The 21,096-nt window shown below is 39.9% G+C and overlaps 1 protein-coding gene across 9 annotated transcripts in view; it reads left to right on the forward strand.

Annotated features, from left to right (window-relative positions):
* Positions 1-7,238, forward strand: part of CCSER2 (coiled-coil serine rich protein 2) — a 163,213-nt gene extending 155,975 nt beyond the window's left edge. For 6 of the 9 annotated variants that reach the window (XM_081075356.1, XM_081075358.1, XM_081075355.1 and 3 more), the window contains one exon: positions 2,213-7,238. In XM_081075356.1, the coding sequence (XP_080931482.1) occupies positions 2,213-3,031 (819 nt within the window). In that variant the 3' untranslated portion in view covers positions 3,032-7,238. The remainder of the gene's footprint in view (positions 1-2,212) is intronic. The other 3 variants (XM_081075360.1, XM_081075363.1, XM_081075359.1) reach the window with 2 other exon arrangements.
* The last annotated feature ends 13,858 nt before the right edge of the window (positions 7,239-21,096 follow it).

Consider the following 21,096-nt stretch of genomic DNA (forward strand, 5'->3'; position numbering starts at 1 on the left):
ATGCAAGCAGCACATCTTTCTGTCTGCTGCATTTCCGTTTAGTTCTCTGATAGCGTTGGGTAATAGAAATAATCAGAATAGTCCAAATGGATGATTTATCTACAATTCACAGTGCCCCTTTTCTGTAGGTTTGCTTATCTTAATCAGTTTATTACTTTGTCTTAATTAGAAAATCATACCTTCTTATTCTTTGATAGCACATTTATACCTTTTTTTCTTACTGGCAATAAACATATTACAATAAAGTGTTTTTTTGTAATTGTCACTGATACTTTCAAAGGTCTTAAGTTGCTTTAAGATTTTTAACTCAAGACTAGAATATCTTATTAATAGTCTTTTAAGGTAAAAAGGGAAAACAAATCCCCATTCAATCAACCATTTGATGCTGCACCTTTCTCCTCCTCAGTTGCTTTTTTTTCCCCTTTCCTTTGGTAGATTTTGGTTGCTTAATAGGCTCCTGCTGTCTATATTTTTTAAAATTTTCATAAATGTATGAGCACTTTAGCTAGGTCATTTTTTTCTCTAGGAAACCCCCAGGAGAGTCTTTTGAATTAATTACATAGTGATTTTAGTACCTTCACTCTGAAGGACAGTTTATTCATTTACATGATAATTTATTGTGAAAATGCCCACCAACTTGAAAGTCTAGGACATGTAGCTTGAAGTAAAGACTGAGATGGCTTATTTATTTTAAACATTCTAAAATAAGAGTTTAACATAACATATTCTGTATGGGTTAATTTTGAGTAGTCATTGTCTTGATTTTATTATTTAAATAGCAAGTCAGCCCTGTACCATCACAGCCAACCCTCTGGACCCCCCTGAGTCAGGGAAATTTGTCCTCGGTCCCTGGTCATCCTGCTGTAATCTAATCCCTGATTGCTGACCCAGGCTGGTCAAGGAGGTGAAAAAAGTGGCAAAATAAATGATACAGTATAAATAGATTCGCCTTTTCTGTTGAAGAATTTAGATACTATGTAGATTTGTTTATGGATCAGCATAGTTAAAAAAAAAAGTTATTAGTAAAAAATTGTCCTTTAAAGTTCACGTTTCAAAGCGCTTTGCCAAACTTTGATATTTTAGCCAACATTATTTAATAAAAAGTGTGTGAGTGTGTGTGTGTGTGTGTGTGTGTGTGTGTGTGTGTTTATACATTTATAGCAACCATTCCTGTATTAGGACATGACCAGTAGGCTCTGCCCCATGTCACCTATTTGGGCCATTGAAAGATAACTTCCATTGCACAAAAGTAATGGAAGTTGTAGGTTTCCTCTGATTTGTATAGAATATAACCACGCAGTTGACAACTTGGCTAGTGTAGACTTCCGAGCTTTGGTTCAAGTTACAGGTAATTTCAAATATTTTACTCTCAGCCATCATTCAAAAGGCTGATCATTTCTAATTTTATTAAGTGGGTGTTCACTCTTGGGCAAGGTAAATCTGTTTTCTACCTATGAGCTATACCAGAACCTTAGTTGATCCCTCATATGGCTTTGAGACAACAAATAAGGTATGAAGGCATTTTATTCTGAAGCTTTTCAACAAGAGTATGAAAGGTAGGTTAGCATTAGCTAAGTGTATTGAGCTATTTTTGTTTAATTAGAATTTTAATCAACTGAGAATATAATCTTCATTCTAAACCTTATTTATCTGCTGGTAATTTTAATGCTCAGTAGAGGTACAGCATCTTGACAATTAAATTAATACTTCCTCTAGTGAAGTGTGGTAAAGTGGTATACAGCTTTCCTTAAAAAAACACCACCTTAAAAATTGGTAATATTCTGAAGGTCGCAATTACTATCTGAATGCTCTATGGAGATTAAACCAAAGTACTATAGGAATCATTCTGTCAAGCTGTCATACACAGTATAAAGTTTTAAATACATTAATGAATCAATTAGGACAGGAATCTTTTTCTTTTTTTTTTTTTACAATAAATCAGTACTTTAAGATTTTTCTTTTCTCCTGTTTGATTTTGGATCTTGTTTAGTGTTTACTGCCTGTATCATTTCTGTTTGCATTATCACTCTTGTATTTATTTGTCTCATGAATTCATTTGATGTTGCAATTTATTCTTTAACTTAAAAGAACCTCACATACTTCTCACATTAAAACATAATAAGCACCAAAAGAGCCTAATTGGAACGTACGTTAATTCTGGGTGGCGTTTTAAAATGAATTGTTGCTTATGTTGTTTTTAATTTTAAAATAGCCTCAAGTACTACAGCCTTCCAGCAGCCTTCCCAGACCCACAGACCACGCCCAGGGAAAACTAATAAAACCACAACATACCGAGGCCCACAGTGAATACCCAGCCCAGAGCATACGTCAGGGTGCTGCACATCTGGATGAAAGCTTTACACACGGCTTGCAACAAGACAGCAAGTGTGGTCTGGAAGACCGGCTTCGTCCGTCAAGCCCGCAGTTCACTAAGGATGTGACTGAGAGGACACCTTTGGAAGCAGAGTTGAACCTGACCACTGATGCTCAAGAGCCTTATCATTTGGCACATACTCAAATTAGTGACATGCAGTTTGTAGCCACTTCTATTCACACACTTACCCAGGCAGATACAGTAGACCAGGCCAAGAGAGTTGGAAGAAATCAATCTTCACCGGAAGACTACACGTCTCAGCCCAAGTCCTTGCAGCCTTTTAAACCATCCACCTTGAATTCTTTGGTACCTCCTTCAGCTTGTGAATCATCTCCAAGTAGGACTCCCACTTGTAAGAACTCACCAATAATCACACCATGTAGTTCAGCAAAACTTGAGCTAACATCTAGTCAAACAAATCTTGCAAATAATCCGAATCCAAAAGCATCTAAGCTCCGTCCCCCTTCTGGCTCTTTTAAACAAAAACAAATAAGCAGCCCCCGACTAGAGCCTCAAAACTTCCAGACCAAGACAAGCATCCCAAGGCCACTAATAAAAAGAAAAGAAATCATGCAGAATCCAAATGGCAATTTGAATTCTGGGGATTGTTTGGCCTCTAACCGATATTCTCGTCTTCCTAAACCAAAGATACATTAAGTACATAGCCTTCACCTGCCAATTTGCTGTTTTAAAAAACCATCTGTTCTGTAATAGCTTTACATGCAGTTTGCTGCCATGATGGAGGTTCCATTGAAAGCTTGCAAATCTTAAAAATAAAAATGTGGAAGCTTTTATTAGTTTGGGCTCTTCCATTTTATATCCTGGTTGAAGTACATAGCATTTGACTATTTGTCTCAGGTAAACCCAAAAGTTTGCTTACCCATCTCAGAGGCCTAATCATGTTATCTATCCTCCTGTACACCAGAAAATACATATTATTACACTTAGCAGGCAAGAAATGTGCTTTGCTGATTGAGTCCTTTTAAGGTCTGTATTAATTGTGGTTCTCAGAGCCTCACCCTTTTTCACTTGTCTCTCCTGTAAATACGGTTGTTATTTTAACTAAAGATTTGGTGATAATGGAAGATGATAGTCTGTAAGCAGAGATCTGGCCAGTGACTTGTATGTTTAAAAGGTCTATGCAAAGCTCTGTGATGAATAAAAGAAATCAGGCTTTTAATGGGAAGTCTATGTAAGTTGTATTTTTCCTTGCTAGCATCAGCACGCTACTCTCAATATTTATTTACCAGACAATTGCCCCACTCAAGAATGTTTTATATTCTGTATAAAGCAATCACATGTTACTTTAGCATCTTGTTTCTCTCTCTCTCTCTCTCACACACACACACACACACACACACACACACACACACGTACACATCATTGTGTTTTTGCTACTGGATAAATTTTGGAAAGCTTGAGACGCATCTTGAAACCTGTACCTAAAGATGTATTCATTTAGAAGATAGGTTGGTGCTAGAGTTTTGCTGGTAATTCCATTTTGAACCCTATAGGCTTATGGATCCATGATAGCTGTTTTAAAGTTCCACAGCATATATTTTAAATTAAGTCTTTATTGTGAAGTGTATATTTATTGACTTTGTTCTAATATCTGAAGACTGGAATAATGGACTTGAAATGTTTGCACAAAACTTTGATGGGACGTAAAGGTTTGATGGGGATTTAAAACTATTTTCTGTAGCAAAACAAGTAAAGATATTTTGAGAATAATTATAAATTTAAGACTATCTTGCGAAAGCTAGAACTCATCATAGTTTTTCTGAGTTTTCCAGATTTCCCTTTTAGGTTGGTATATGTTTGAATGACAATTTCTTGAAAAGTAGATTTGGGAAGAAAAACAGAATTAGAGAGGGGAAATTGTGTTTTATTAAAAGGCATTAAAAGATATTTCAATGGCAATATGCTTATTTATTTTAATGTGCTAGGAAGGTAGCTGCGGAACCTCCACGGGACCAGATGTGCTGACCTAATCATGCTGCGGGCTGCTCGTCAGGTGGTTCTGTAAATGTGCCCCCCCTCATTCTCCCAAATCATGTCATCTTTAGGTTGTGCCCATGTTGCTTCTTTAATTAGAATCAATGTCTTTCAGACAGATAGCCTTTCACAATGTACGTTTTTCGTGTGTGTGATCCGCTCACCAAAAATGTATCACAAGGGATTATAGCCAAAAAGTTAGTCACTCAAATTTTTAGGGATTCCTTTTAAAAATGTACGTTGGTAAAATTGTCTGCCCCTTTTAAGAGAAACAACAGCACGTTCTTTAGTGGAAATTTCAAAAGAGGCGTTTACTACGTTTACTACGCCATTTTGATGCCATTTTCCTTACCAGTTCAAGTAAATTTGCCATTCATTGGTTACAGTTCTTGGATTTGGTCGCAGGTGAGCATCACAAATCTAGTATCATACTCTCAACACTTCTGCAGGAGAAGCACCAACATTCAAAAAGTTTTTCACATAGTCCAGCTCTTGATAGTATTAAGTGCTCAGGCATATGTGTCAGCAGAGCACTTGTTTGTTCAGGACTTGAGCAGTCATGGCTGCAGCTAGCTCCAAGTGGGTACATGTGGTCTTCCATTATGAAGGAGAAAGAAAACTGATCTCATCATTGCATACGCGATGTTATCACACGTATTTGTGTTTCCCCAAAGTAAAACGTACTGATGAATTAGTAGGTGGTTAGTTGATTTACAAGTCGATACAGACTCTTCAGGCACATCATGAGAAGACAGGGTTCTTTGGGAAAGAGAGTAATGCTGGAGAAAATAGAAGGCAACAGGAAAAGAGGAAGAAAATAGGAGATGGATTGACTCCGTAGAAGAAGACATAGGCGTGAGTCGGCAACAGCTGAGCAGGGCTGTGAGGACAGGACGTGGTAGACGTCACTCATTCAGAGGGCCACCAGGAGTTGGAGCCAACTCAACAGCACGTAACACACACACAGGCTTACGAAACATTATTTACAAGTAGGCCTTTAAGGGAAAAGTTCATCTTTTACTTTATTTTTAATCTAGTCTGAGGGAAATGTTTATTATATAAAAATGTTGACTTCTGCAATTTGTTTATTCTAATCTTTTTCTGCTCTGTTTTTTCTCCTTGAAATATGAACCCAACAGTTCAACCTGTCTGTACCTTTGTTGAGCTTTAATCTTGCAGAAGGCTCATCAATATAATTATGAAGCATAATATATTTAAGAAAAAAAAATCTGGGATGCTTGCACAAAACAGCCAAGTATTTGCCTGCAGTTTTCTTTTAAAACTGCAGGAATGTTATACTAGGCTGCTCCATAGTAAATTTTAAGTTAGAAATGAGAGGAGGACGTAGCTCGCCTGAGTAATCAGATCTGTCCTCAGATTTGGCTTAATTTCTGGTCAGTGGTTCTGTAAATCAACTCTGTGCCAAATCCCCTCTTCACAGGAACTCAGATGACTTTTTTCTTAGTTCTTGTGATTTCAGTGAAAATAGTTGTGTATGAATTCCGCGTCCTGAGGAAGATGTTTTCTGGGGGTTGGTTAAGTTTCTCATTTGTGAAAAAAAATTACTACATAGAGTACGTAGAATTATACGTTTGGCTGTTAATGAGATGCATATCAAGTTCTTTAAAGAAAGCTTGGCCTAAGGAGTTTCTCAGTACAGGTGCAGATGATTTAAAAACATTAAAGGATTACATAGCTGTATCATTTAGAATGTTTCTAAAGACTGAGACCCTCTAGCATTTTTGTTTTGGAGTCTGATTTTAATTTGTGCAATATTTTCAGGCATATAGACTACTGTTCATTGTATTTATATAGGTATTAGGGAACTTACTAAGTATTTTAACAAAAATCTGAATATGAAAGAAAATAATCAGATTTGCACTTTAAATGAGCTTAATTGCTTGTAGTTGTGCCTGAAATATCAAAATGCCTCCTGTTGGGTGTGGCTTTTTTTGTTGAAATATAATTGTTGCTGTTTGAAGTACAGCCTTTCACAGATTGATATCCTTGGCAGGTCACTTTTCCCATAAAAGCACTAAGTTTTTTGAATGTTTCCTTGTCCCCTTAAGTATTTTAATCAATGCATCAAGGAGAACAGATCCTGTAGCTGTCACTTCTAAGTCTTCCTGTAGCGGACATGGTTTCACAGACACGGAGGTACACTTCATTTCTGGGCAGCCTTGTCTCCATGGTTCCGGGTCTCCAGGACACTGAGGGTGCCATTTGGAATCACCCAATAGGCTTGCAATGAGGACGAGTGATACTGCAGCAGTTTCAGTTTACCGTCAATCCTACACAGTAGTCTCCGTGTTTATAAATTAGTTGGGGTGGTTATGTTTGCATGCTTACTCACACATTTGAAAAATTAATTATAGCTGTAATGCAAATACCTGATGTTTTTCCTTGGGGAGGATGACCTTACTGTTTTTCTTAATGCTCATGCTTGAATTATGTTTTCTAATTTTCTTTCCACACCTTCCTTCAAGTTTTCTGCTGCAGTAATTTGAAAAGAATACATTTGGATAAATGATTATGATGGTGGGTGTCAATCTACAACTGTGCTGTTAATTAGAGATGCAACATATATTTTAACCTTGTTGGGGGAAAGCTATCCACTTTGTCATTGGTAAATTATTGCTGTAACAAAATAATACCCTAAGAATTTAAAATCTCTTAAGTCATTACTAGCTAAAAGCAAAAACATCACAGTCTTTAATGTCTGCAGCATTGCTTTTCCCACTGATATAAAAAAAAAGTTCAGAGTAAATACTGTATATTAGAATTTGCTTGTAAAATGAGTTATAAAAACTGGATGTAAAGTCTCCTGAAAATGTTGGCATAATAAATAAAAATAAAGTTCATAATTATAAAATTTTTTTCTTGTTCTTCTCAACATTGACTTCCATTGCGTACTTTTTCTTGGCTATCTTTTCTTTTTTCCACAAAGATCTAAAATACTGTTCATTTGGTGGGTTTTCGTTTTGTTTTGCACAGACTGCCATTTCACACACTCTTCTACATACAGGTCATACTCCAGGCCGTGATTGAGTAGGAATTGAACAATAGTTTGTTGTTGTGGATGGAAAAGGGGCCACATGTTAAACCTGACAAGCTCAGGAGACTGAAAATAACCACATAGGATGGCGTGAATATAAAAATTCCTAACGAAGTGGGCCATGGCCTGTAGTTTCCTCCACAAAGGTCAGTCTTCACCTTAATTGAGCCTGTCTGTTGTCTTTTTGCATCTAACATACCATTGGAATGTAAAAATAATCTCTTTTTCCGGACCTCCCAGGGGGCACAACCCACCACACCAGAGCAGGAAGCTACAAAATCCCTCATTGTTACCTTGTTCTCCAAATACCATCTCTATGTGCTGTAAAATGCTGTTAACTATCCTGTACTCACCAATGTAAAACAATTATGTGTCTCCTTTTTACTTTTTATCCAATCCTAGAGATTCCCCTGCTTTGCTTTCTCCCACCCCCTTTTTCTACAACCAATGGATTTCATGTAACCTTCCATCTTTGATTCTAATGTATAAAATAAATTGCAAAACTGCCGTTTTCTGGAGCATTTTCTCAATCCGTTGAGATTTTGCTTCCTGGCAGTTGTCTTCAGTTTGACTCAAATAAACTGTTATAAGCTTTCCCTTCGGCCGGTTTTTTTCCATTGACACTGTGTTTTCACAGACTCTTTAAGTTACCTAATACTTCAGTTTCCATGTCAATCAAATGTGTGCTTTATGTTAGAAAAATGTTGGGATAATGGCATTTTTTACTTAAAAAATATTAGCACCTTGAATTGGAATGCTGCATAAAAGGGGGAAACAATTTTAATTGTTTCATTGTTTTTAAACAGTACACGTACAGAATAACTTGAAGCAAGACGTGTGTTTAATGAAATTTTACATAATGTGCAGGAACAAAAGGAATAGGGAATTTATCATTCATATGTGATAATCATACAATGGGATACAAAAAGTTGATACACTGGTATGTTATTCATCCAAAATGGTTTCATAAATGCTGGGAAAAGTGAAGGAAATTTCATTAGTAATAAATTTGATAATGGCATTTACCACTGATTAAGATACCTGCATTAGTTTTAAGGCTCTCTGAGTTATTAGCAAGTATTTTCTTAGACTAACTCAAAATTTTTCCCTTTTGGTCTGTCAAGTGTAGTCACGTCAGTTGTTTCCCATTATGTTGTTTTCCACTCTGCAAAAAAAATTCCCCACAGAAAAGACAGGTATGAGTTAATTCTGACTTCTTCTGTTAGTTAGATTTAAGTAATTTTGATGGAATGTCTTACTTCCATCAATCACTGAGATGAAGACCACATGGCCCCTGCCTGTTGTCGCTAAAGGACCCAGAGGACACTTTTACCTTACTGTTATCCAGTTCAGGAATGCCCTTCCATTCCCTGCTCATCATCTTGTTTTGAATATAGCAGTAAAGTTCCTTTCCCCCTCATTTCATTTCATTTCATTCTGAGCTTTAATTCCCTTGCATTTTTCTCATCTTTGCTTCTGTATTATATTAATTCTTGGATACATGCCTTCATTTTCCATTGAAAACCTGGTCTTTTATAATCTGATTTTATTCAAGAACTGTAGCCATATTAGGTGTTCTTACTCTGCCTTTTCTTCCTTAGATGATTAGTTAAGATTTAATTTTGAGTTTTCTCAACTATCTTAAGCCACCTTCCCATTTAGACCTCAGCTCATAAGACCTCACTTTCCAAAGTCTACCTTTAACATTCAATTTATGTCATCTTCATTTTCCTTCATCCCATTCTCTGGTATATACATAAAATATATTTCAACGTAAGAAACGTCCACACCTGTAGAGACCTTTAATGAGTTTATTTGAGCCAAACTGACAATTGCCAGGAAGCAGTATCTCCGCAGATTAAGAAAATGCTCTGGAGAATGGCAGTTTTGCAGTTTGTTTTACACATTAGAATCAAAGGAGGAGACATAAGGAGGGTTACTGGGTTATGTGAAATCCATTGGGGGCAGGTTAAAGGGGTGGGAGAAAGCAAAGTGGGGAAATCTCTGGGATTGGACAAAAAGTAAAATGGAGAGACACTTGTTTTACATTACATTACATTATATTACATGATAGTTAATAACATTTACAGCACAGAGAGATGGTATGTGGGAACAAGATAACAGGTTCTGTTGTCTCCCGCTCTGGTGTGGTGGTCTGTGCCCCGAGGGGTTCAAAAAAAGGGACTACTCTGACATTCCAAGAGCGTGTTATTTTAGATACAAAGAGACAATAGATGAAACTCACTTCAGGTAAAGACTGACCATTGTCAAGGAAGCTACAGGCCAAGAATGTGACTTCCCGCCATGGCCCACCTTAGTTAGGAATTTTTATGTTCAGACCATCCTATGTGACTAATTTTAGTCTCTGAGTTTATAGGGCCTGCCATGCTCGCCTCCTCCCCTGAGTATGTCAGGTTTAGTATGTGACCCCTTTTTCGTCCATACATAATGTGGTCTAGTTCATATTTTTGGTTACCTGGCATTTTTTGCCCTGTGGTCTCTGAGGAGAAATGTAGGTCATCTAGAAGAGCCTTTTCCTCATTCATGAATTTCCCCCAAAGAACCCTCAAATTACCATCTATCCCATAAAACGAGAGAGAGAAAGAAACAATTCCTCACAGGCATTTCTCTGATTTTGCATCTACAGAAATGGTATTGCTATTTTCAAGATTCAGAAACATGACCTTATTTAATCCACACATAAATTCATTCATCCATACATCCATTTTGAGTATGGATAATGCATTCTGTGGTAATATTTTAGGTGATTACAGTTTTCTGTGAAAGTACATCTCAAATGTTAGTCTGCTGAAGTAAAAGGTAACTTCTTTCCTTCTTCACAATAGAAAATGGGAAGAACGCTGTGTGTCAAGGCCTAGGTTTAATCTTGTGTTGGGGGGTGAATGAGACAATCCCCTCCATGGAAGCCATCAGGATATCCCAGCAGGACAGACAGACTCGCAAACAGAACTGTAAGAGGGCAAACAGTTAAGAGGTGTTTGCAATCACATGTGAATTTATCTCCAAAACCAAAATGTGCATTTGTGTTAGAATTAAAAAAAAAAAAAACACCGCCAGACAAAATTAAATCTTTATCATGTAGTCTGTAGTAGGTAATAATACATTCAACGAACCTGAGGTATTTTCAAGCACGTGATCGGTTCAAAATACTTAGGGGTTACAGGAAATTTTCACAAGTTTTAGATGAGGCTTTACACTTAGTAAATTAAGGGTAGTTCAAGTACAAACATGAATAGCAATGAAAAGCAAGAATGGGACCTGTTACGAGTTATTAATGCATGTTGTTTCTTAAATTGTGTTCTAGGCTAATGCTAAGATGCAAACACACGTACTCCAAAGTCCTTGCTACTTCAGTCAAGGTCAGAGATCTGGGCCTAGACAGCTTAGAGGAGGTGTTCAGGAAAGGGTCTGGACCCAACGGGACAGCTCAGCCCAGCTCACTCCCACACCCCTGTGAGTCCGGCAGTGATGTGCCTTTCAGAGCTCCCCAAGAATTTAAGGGAGAAGCAGAGGAGACCATGAACTTATGGTTGTGGATATTGCAAAAAGCATCACTTAAGTTGCAGAGGGGACCAACCACAGACCCCAAGAGAGGACAATAAAACATGAAAAATTGACCTTACAAGTGGAGAGATGCAAAAATCTAATGACGGGCCAGTTATATACCTTTATGTGAAAAGCTATTTGAAAGAATGGAAAATTAGAAATAAACATCTGAAAGTAGAGGAATGATTAAATTATTTCATCCATACGACAATAATTCTATAGTTGGTGCTCTTGAAGAATATTTATTCAGAATATTCACATTATAACAACACTAACTCAAAATATTCTCATAACTTGGGACAAAAGCAAAATAATGTAGTGCAATCATAACATGTATAAATTCCTATATAAAAACAATATGGTAAGAATGGTGGTAGAATTATGGGTGGTTTTATTTTTACCTTATACATTTTCTATTTTGTTTAATTATGAGACTGTGCACTTATCAAAGAAATGTTGTTTTTGTTTTAAATAATCGGGTCATTTCGATTGCCTAGGCAACATTTATAAAGCACCTGGCACATAGGCATTCAATAATTGGTCCCCCCTACTCAACTCCACCCCCAACACACACTATTTTGAACCTGGAGAAGAAGTCCTATGGGAAAGGAGAGTTAAGTCACCTTGTCTTTAGGGATTTCTAACTTTAGTCACGGCTGTCACCACACTCCTATGGTCCTCATTTAAGGTTTTACCCCAGAACCTTCCCTGAGACCAGCCAACATGGGTATGACATAGTAAAACAAAGGGGGATAAAATAGGAAAGCCACAGTTAACTTCAGTGCAGCCAGGCTTTCTCTAGGTCCCTAGTCCTGCCCAGTCTGCCTTTAAACTCAACTCAGTTTGCAAGATTCCATCTTCTGTCCAGCCTTCCCTTACCCCCTGGGTTTGCCCAGCACCTGGAAGTAGCCTTCTTGGTGGGAGCCCCCTCCATCCTGGGCCTCCAGGCCTGATACGCATGCCTCTCTGTCTGGTCATGGCACATCTGTTACATGAATGGACAAGTATAAGGTCAGGTTAGGATCTGCACAAAGTGTGACCCTGAATTTGAGCCAGCCAGTTGAGCTGAAGGGGGGAAAAGTGAGGGATGGAGCAGGGCATTCAGTTCTCTAAAATTTCTCTTAGTAATTCACAACAGTAAGTTAAAACGTTTGACATGGGCAGTATTTAGAACATGCTATCCCAGTACGTAATATATCCGGATGTGATAGGTCACTAGCATGTAACGACATAGTCAAATTGGCCTCAGCAAAATGTTACTCTGCGCCCTGTGCCCCCTCAGACTTGTCTGCTGTAAGGACGTGTGTGGCTAGGGGCTACTTGACACAAACTGGAAATGTTACCAAAATCCACGGCATCCAAATTGTTGCTTTATTGACCATGTGAAGCCTCAACAAAATGAATGAAAAACCCTAGAGAGGGAGGCACTCAAAAGAAGAGATGAGACAGGTAGTGATGGTCCTTATATCGAAAGAGAGGCAGAGCCAGAAGAAAACAGCAAGAGCTTGGGAGGCCTTGTTCCCCAGCCTCTGTGTGCCCTTCATCCTGGTGGCCCTCGGTATCTGTCAGTATCCCTCAGTATCCATCACACCCAATCCCTCTCACCCGCTACCCGCTGTGAAATCTGCCTGTGCCCTCCGCCTCCCTTGGTTGCCAGTGTCCTGTGCTTCCCCCATTTCCTTGGAACAGGAGTATATGAGTCCTAGAGGCGCCTCCTCCATCTCCCTGTGAGGTCCCCAGGCCGAGCAGTCTGTGCTAACACGGGCAGCCAATGAGTGAACGGTCTTTGTTCACCATGGCCCATTACGGGATGGTGTATTGGCACATTTTAAGTCACTTTGCAAACACACAACTAATGGCAGATGTACCTACTAATGGCAGACTCTGAAATTGTTTTACTCTTTTTTGTATTCAGGTATTTGGGGCTGGAAACACATAACTCTATGCTCAGAGGAAGGTCCACAGAAAGTGACACAATGTATTTCTCCCAAACTTGAATAGTTTACACCCTTAGCATGTACTACCTAGGCCTGGAGATATTCATATGACATTAACTTACCCCAACCCATCTCCATGTAGTGTTTTCTAATTAGACATCAGGTCCATTTATAGCATCCCAAATGGAACTGCAGGAGTGAAAATCTGTACAGATTGATTAATCCTCACCTGGGTTCTGCTGCATTATGAGGCTGTGGAATGCCTGGCATAAAGGAATATATAATATCATTCAGTTGGATAGATTTTGAAAGTATAGTCAAATGATGCTAGAAACCAGAATTGGCAGATCTCAGGGCTTTGTTTGCCCGGCCACGCAGACGTGAGGACAATGCCGTTTGTTTAGCTACAGCCCCGGTGGCCTCCTGCCTCCAATTTCTGGACAAGCTGAAAACAGTCCACCCAATTCTACTTGTTTTGAGCCAAGGAAGGAGCCCCCAGCCTCTAATTGTACCATTTACTGTTTTCTTCACGCTGAGCTTTCCCATGGGAAACTGCCTCAGTCCAGTTGCCCAGTGTTCAGCTCCCTCCCCTGAGGAACCCCACACAGCTGCACACCGTCCACATGTAGCAGAGGACAGGGAATCCACAGCAAGCAACCTGGGGGAAACCCAGACGTGCCTTCACTCATTTTGTACAGGGAGGAAATTCTTCCCCCGCCAACCATTCATCTCCTCTTACCAATATTCACTTTTCTGTAGCTGGTGGCCAAACCTCACAGTCGTTTTTCTAATAGCTTCTAACTGCAAATGAAGTTATTCGAGCAACGATTATTTTTCGCCATCTAAGAAAATGATAAATGTTCCTTTTTTTCTGAATGAGCCCCCCATGTAAAATGATAAAAGTGAACTGGCATCTTAAGATGCTTAACCGTAGAGCTGGGAGGACTATGGGGTGGAACTGGGCCCCTTGTTAACTCTCTAGTCTGACTTCCTCTTGAACTTTGTGGTAACTGTCCTGGGAGGGATGCGATTAGAGGGGGAAGCCACGTTGGTCGTCTGACTTTTTCCACATGGGCGGCTGTTTGGGACCCTGGCTGGTGAGTGTGCGTATACACATTCCTTGGTAGCTTTGAGCTTTGTTTTTTTTTTTTTTTTTTTGTCTTTTCTCGAATAAACTTCTTTTGGTGGATTTTCTGGAGAGTTTTGTTTTTTTTTGCCGGTTGACAGTAACCATCTTGTTCTTCTGCCACTCAACACTTGCAAATCCAATGTGACACGTTCAGAACAGCTAAGATGAGTGCCGTTGCACCGTGTGCACTCACTGTGTGGTCGGCAGAGCCTGAGGAGAGAGGCTGTGCTCAGAATAGGATGAGCTGTGCAGATCCGGGCGTGGGCAGCTCTGTGCAGTGAGCTTTGTAGCTGGAGGAGGTAGGAGCACGGAGCTGCAACTTGTACTCCTCTGCCTGAAGTGGGCAAGAAGACACACACTCTTTTATTCCCTTTGAATCCATGTTGCCCATCCTTTCTCACTCCAGCTTCTGAGTATTCTGAGAGACAAGAGGATTTTGCCCAGCTTCCCTTTTTGTAACGCGTGTTGAGTGGGCGTCTGTAAGTCAGGTACCATTCCCCTGCCCGCCCTTCTTCCCCGGACTTGACACTCACGGGTGCGGAGGTAAGGTAGGTTGGTTTTCCAAAGATGGGTAGCCTCATTTTACTCTTTTAAAAACATACGACTTTTTTAAGGCTTATTTTACCTATTACATAATTCACCACTCCAAGCGTACAATTCAATTATTTTTTTGTTAAATTTAGTAAGTTGGGCAACCCTCACCAAAATCAGTTTTAGAATATTTCTATCACCCCAGTAAGATCTCACAGGCTTATGTAATGTTAATCCCTGTCCCCCACCTCAAATGTCCTAGACATGATTAATCTACTTCTGGCCCTATGAATGTGCATTTTCTGGACTTTCTATATAAATGAAATCATACAAGATGTAGCTTCTTGTGTATAGTTTCTTCACTTAGCATAATGTTTTGAGGTTCATCCAAGTTGTAGCATGAATTAAGTTCATTCCTTTTTATTGCTAAATAATATTCCATTATGTGGACATACCACAGTCTGTCTATCCAATAAGCAATGACTGACATTTATGCTTCCACATTTTGGCTATTATGAATAATGCTGATAACGACGTTCATCTGTACGTCTTTGTTTGGACATATGTTTCCATTTCTCTTGGGTAGATGCCTTGGAGCGGAATTGCTGGTCCATAAGACAAATTTATGTTTAACCTTATAAGAAACTTTCAAACAGTTTTCCAAAGTTACTGCACCATTTTATACCAGCAACAGACAAGGGTTCCCATTTTTCCACATCCTTGACAACATTTGTTATTGGTCATCTTTTTCAGTATAGCCGTTCTTCTGGGTGTGAAATGGTATCTCTTGGTTCTGCTTTGTAGTTTCTAGTGACTAACATGCTGAGCACCATGTGCTTATTCACCATTCATAGATCTACTTACATAAAATGTCTATTCTAATCTTCGTCTTTTTTTTTTTTTTTGGTGGGCTTGCTTGTCTCAGCATTGAGGTATAATGATTCTTTTTATTTTTTAGATACAAGTCATTTAGTCATTTATAAGATAGTGTTTTGCAGATATTTTCTCCGAGTCAGTTGCTTGTCTTCATTTGCCAATGTCTTTTGAAGCACAGAAGTTTTCGATTTTGATGAAGTGAAATTTATCAATTTTTTAAATATAGTGTGATTTTGGTATTGTGTCTAAGACATCTTTGCCTAGCCCAAGGTCTTGAAGATGTCCCCCTATGTCAACTTCTAAACATGTTGTCTTGGCTTTTACATTTAAGTCTGAGTTAATTTTTGTGTAGCGTATGAGTTGAAGGTTTGAGTTCATCTCTTTGCATATCCAATTGTCCTGACCACCTTGGCACGTTAATTGAAAATAAGTTGACCACAAATATAATATTTTTTTTTCTGAACAATCAGTTCTGTTCTGTGCATACATGTGTGTGTCCATATACCAAGACTATACTGTCTTTATAATGGTAGTGTTTTGAAATTAGGAAGTTACAGTCCTCCAACTTTGTTCTTCTTTTTCAGAATTATTTTGGCTATTCGTGGTATTTGGCTATTCTGTATAAGTTTTAGGATCGTTTTGTTAAGTCCTGCAGAAAAGTACGCTGAGATTTGGATTGAGATTGCATGGAGTCTATTCAATTTGGAGAGAACGGACATCTTAACAACCTGAGTCTTCCAATCCACAAAAATCTCTCTTCAGTTATTTAGATGTTCTTTAATTTCCCTCAATAATGTTTTGTAATTTCCAGTGTGTAAGTCTTAAACTTCTTTTGTTAAATTTATCCCTAAGTATTTTATTCTTTTTGGTGCGATTGTGAAGGGAATTATTCTTAATTTCCATTGCGGATTGTTTACTGTTTATATATAAAAATATAATTAATTTTTGCATATTGCTCTGGTATCCTGCAACTTACTGTACTTATGTATTAGTGCTAATAGTGCTTTTGTGGATCCATGGAATTATCTACACATAGGGTCATGTCAACTGCAAATAAAGACCATTTTACTTTCTGATGTGGATGCTTTATTTTATTATTATTTTATTATTTATTTATTTTTTTTTTTACCTTTTTCTTGTTTGACTGCACAGCCCTCTTGAGGCTGACGCTGCTAACGATGCTGGGACATACTTGAGAGACTCCTTATGTCCTCAAACTCCTGCTGTGGCATCAGCGGCCCAGGGGACAGCAGCAGAGTCAATACAGCATTCCAGTTTTAGGGGGCAGAGAAGATGAAGCCCATGCTCACTTTGTCAGAGGCCTGTCACATGGGCCATGTGGCCAGGAAGCACATAAAGGGTGCAGGGCACCTGGATCCCCTAGTTTAGGTCCCCCATGTTCTGAGAGCCTTGCTGAAGATGTTAAATGTTTTTGTTTTTGTTTTTTATTTTCTGTCTCATTCTTCGAAACACACATTGCAGTAGGTGCCAACTGCCTGGGCCCCAAATAGTGACCCTAAATTATTTAATAAAATTCTTCTTATATGTTCCCTATCACTAAGGAAAATAGCAGGAATCTTAGGAATAAGGCCTAGAGGCATTTGGGAAGCTGAGCCTGCCAGAGTGTAGGGCACAGGAAGAGATACAGAGATGGAGGTGGGGAGGAATTACTTTTCATGGGAACCAAGGAAATTCTGGGAAGATTACACTGTCTGCAATGGTGTGAGTCACATGTCGGACGGGGGTATACTTTAAAGAAAGAATATTCAATTCGGCAATTTAAATTTTCCAAATCTGAACTTCTTTTGCCACAATGTAAACCAAAAAAAATTAAATTCAGCAAAATCATCTTTGTTATAAATTCTGCAGAAGCTACAGAGAGTCTCAAAGGTAGTGTTGAATTCGGGGGTTCCTACAGTTCTGCAGGTGCAGACTCCGCTGGAGAAATACCTCTGGCCTGAGGTTGGCGTGGAATGAGGAAGCTTGGTCACATGATAGCAACTAGTATTGGTTGAGGGCCTTCTGTTGACCAAGAACAGGGTTAAATGTTTTATAAATGCAATCATTATAAACGAAGGGCCCATCTTGTTCAGTGCTGATGCAGCGTACAATACAAAATACAAAACACAGTCTAACAGCCAAAAGGAAATTCACAATAGTGTAAATTCTTTGCTTGCTTTGTTCAAAACTGGATGGATTCAAGATACAAGGTCTGCATATTCATAAAGCGGACTGTTCACCTGTCCGCCCCACTTCCCACAAGCCTTCCCCAGGTCTGAGCTGCTCGGAGACATCTTTCCCTACCCCATTCACCCACCACTCCCCTCCACACTGAGTCCCTCACCCCAGAGCAGTGGCCAGGAGTCAATCGTACAGCGTCACACACAGGAGAACCTGGATCTGAAAGGGAGGGCCCGTTTCAAACACACTAGATACAGGCACAGTAGTACAAACCTTGGTGTCTCCGTAAGCCCTGTGCCAAGCACTCTGATGGGTGTTTTATGTGTTAATTACAATGCTAATAGCCAATAACCCTTGATGTTCTGTGTGCACCATCTTTCTACGTACTCTGTTACTAGCCTTTAATGCTCGTAACAGTCCTATGAAGCGGGCACTAGTATCTCCATTTTACAGAGAGGAAGCTATGGCTCAGAGACTGTAGATAATCTGCCTGAGATCTCATAACTATTTAAAGACACAATAGAATCTGAAACCAGACTATCTGGTTTCAGAGTCCATACAATTAATCACAAGGCTATTACCACTTCTCAAGGTATATGTCATCTCAGCTCATTTTCACAAGAGCCCTTCTTTTCTCACATGATAAAACAGACTCAGGGTGGTAAAAGTTACTTGCCCACAGTCACATAGCTATTAAATAGCAGAATAAGCTCTGGTGGGGGCTGAAGCCAATATATTCTATTACATAGTTCTGCTATCTAGTGGTAAACTCTGGAAACTTCCTTACATACCCTGCCCATTTCAAAAAGACTTCAAAGTTTCTTAAAAGTTCAGAAGACAGAAACCCTGCAAAATCCCCAAAGTATTAAACTAAGAGTGAAAGAGCAACAACTGGATAATAATGGAGGTATGGCTGAGGCAGTAGCTTTTAACTGAGAACAGAGTTGGCTCTGAGTTTCCTGGCAGCCAAGGCAAAGAGGGAAACTTACACGTTCCATTGTTTCACTGTCTTAAAACATTAAATTAGTTCATCTCAAGAGTTGTCCTGGTCTTAGACTTCATTATTAATTCAGCAAAAATGGTGCTAAATGTGCTGGAGGTGCCCTCCGTGTGGACATTCATTTACCTGGAAAAGACTTAGAGTCTCAATGGACCAGGTAAGCCTGTTTATATAGGAGCCCAGTTCAGCCTCTTCCTCCCCCTCCCAGGTGATTGCTCCCAGGATAAGAATGCCTGTTAAGGCCTCAGAAAACTCTGTCCACTAAGCCTTTCAGCCCATGCTCCCACATTTACAGTACTTTTTTACAGTGGCCCAGTTATGTTTTGCAAGCATCACGGAAGACCTGACACCTGACTTGGGACTTTGGGGAATGTCAGTGATGGTGCTCAGTTACCCTCTGAGCTCCCAGAATTGGACTCTGCACCTCCATGATCCAATAAGGTAGCCATGGGCCCCACATGGCTGCTGAGCATTTGAAATGTGACTAGTCTGTATTGAGATGTTGCATAAGTGTAAAATCCACACCAGACTTCATATTAAAAAATGTAAACTATCTCGTTAATGTTTTTTATACCCATTACATTTTGAAATAAATTATTTCCTATTGGGTTAAACAAAATATCTTATTAACATTAATTTCACTTTAAATTTGCAAATGTGTCTTCTGAAAGTATTAAAATTACAAATGTGACTGGCATTCCATTTCTGTTAGACAGCGCTAGTCCAGATCATTTACCCTGCTTTTCCAGGCTCCTAGCAGAGGGCAGGTGGACAAGGCACTGTCGTCTCCGTCTCCGTGTGTGACGACCAGGACGCCTAAGAACCTTCCATGTTGTCAAGGGGAGGAAACTTGTTTTGTCCTCCAAACAAAGGCTGGCTCCAGATGGGCTTTTCAAGACTTGATGTGAACCACATCAAAGCGGGTTAGAGTCTGAGAATTTAGCTGAAATGTTCAGTGGTCCCAAACACTTTGCTCTGCCAGTTGGGACACCTGATTCTCTGTGTGTGTGTAAACAGTCCGCGGGGAGAGGAGGATGGAGAAAGCAAGTTTGTTTTTCTGGAGTCCAGAATTGAACACACCGTCTACCTGAAGTGGGTCGGTCTCTCTTGTAAAGGGTGTCTAGTCTCCAGGTGTATGTTGCTCAGTCTTCTGAGGGCTCTAGGTCTGGGCAAGGGTTCGGACTCTATCCCCCAAGACAGCTCTGATTTGCTGACGCATCAGTTATAACCAATCCGAGGCCAATCTCGGCCAATTTCCTTTGAATTTTGAAGAGGCTGGAGAGGGGGAAATTAAATCATAAGGCTTTTTGTAAATTATCAAAATCCCAAGCACGTCAAATGCAGACATTTTCAACCACGCAGGAACTGCAAGTCCCCAGCCACGTAACTGATCTCATTATTGCTGTGATTCTGTTTTTTTCTACATCATGCCTTACAAGATTAAGAATCAATTTCCCAGAAGTTTTAGTGGTCTTTTTCTACCACTTATATCAATAATGAACTTTCACAGGCATATCAAGTGATTGTCACCAGATCTCAGAGTGCCATGCTCCACATAATTACTAAATGAAGAAAAATTCCTTGAGAGAGTTATTAGGAGACAACAGAGCACAGATTTAGATTTAGGGATTGCTGGCAAAATCCAAAAGATGGCATGTAACTCTTCTGTGTATCTTGGGTAGGCCCGTCAAAATGTGAAGGTGACTTGCTTGGAAGGGCTTCTTCAAAGTTTCCAGTTTACTCCTAATACATCTAAGGTCACACTCCAACTCTTGGGTAAAGTTAGCAGGACCAGTGCCCACCCAAAATATCAGAAGGGTGTGTGTGCCTCCCACAAGTCACCCCTTCTTAAATACGAGTTGCCACATCAGAGGTGCAGGAGGGTGGGGCGTCAGATGTACGTGAGGCCTTTTCCTGGGCTCAAAGCTGGAAAGGAGGCAAATAGGATTCACCGTGGGGGGTCTGGCCCTTTGTAAGTCTGAATTTCCATGGGTAAATTTGAAAGCCTTTCCTTGCCTGTAGAGGACACAGCTTCAAAGCCTCCCAGGCTGGCTGGTTCTTGGTGGGCACTTTGTAGGTCCTGCTGAATGAATGGATGAGTGAAGCAGAACCAGCTGGCCTCTGTCTTGTTGCCTGATACTCTGGGCCGTTTCTTTGGAACTGCCTCCAAATCTTCAGGACAGCCTTGAAGGCCTTGCACCCTGCTCAGGCTAGAAAGCTCATGCAGGGCAAAGTCCCTGGGCCACTAGATGCTACGTGAGCCCCCCAGGGGAAGAGGAACCTTGTTTTTTAGGAGTGGTGTTTGTGCCACAGGGCAGCCCTTCCCTCAGGGGGAGGTGCCTGTCATAGGAGATCCAGTTCTGTCAAGGGACTTCCAACTTAAGGCCTGTCGAGGGGCTCCAGGAGCCTCCCACCCTCCTTCTCCTAGAGGGCGCTTCCTCCCGAAGGTTC

Source organism: Rhinolophus hipposideros (assembly GCF_964194185.1).
Source record: "Rhinolophus hipposideros genome assembly, chromosome: 15".
NCBI lineage: Eukaryota > Metazoa > Chordata > Mammalia > Chiroptera > Rhinolophidae > Rhinolophus > Rhinolophus hipposideros.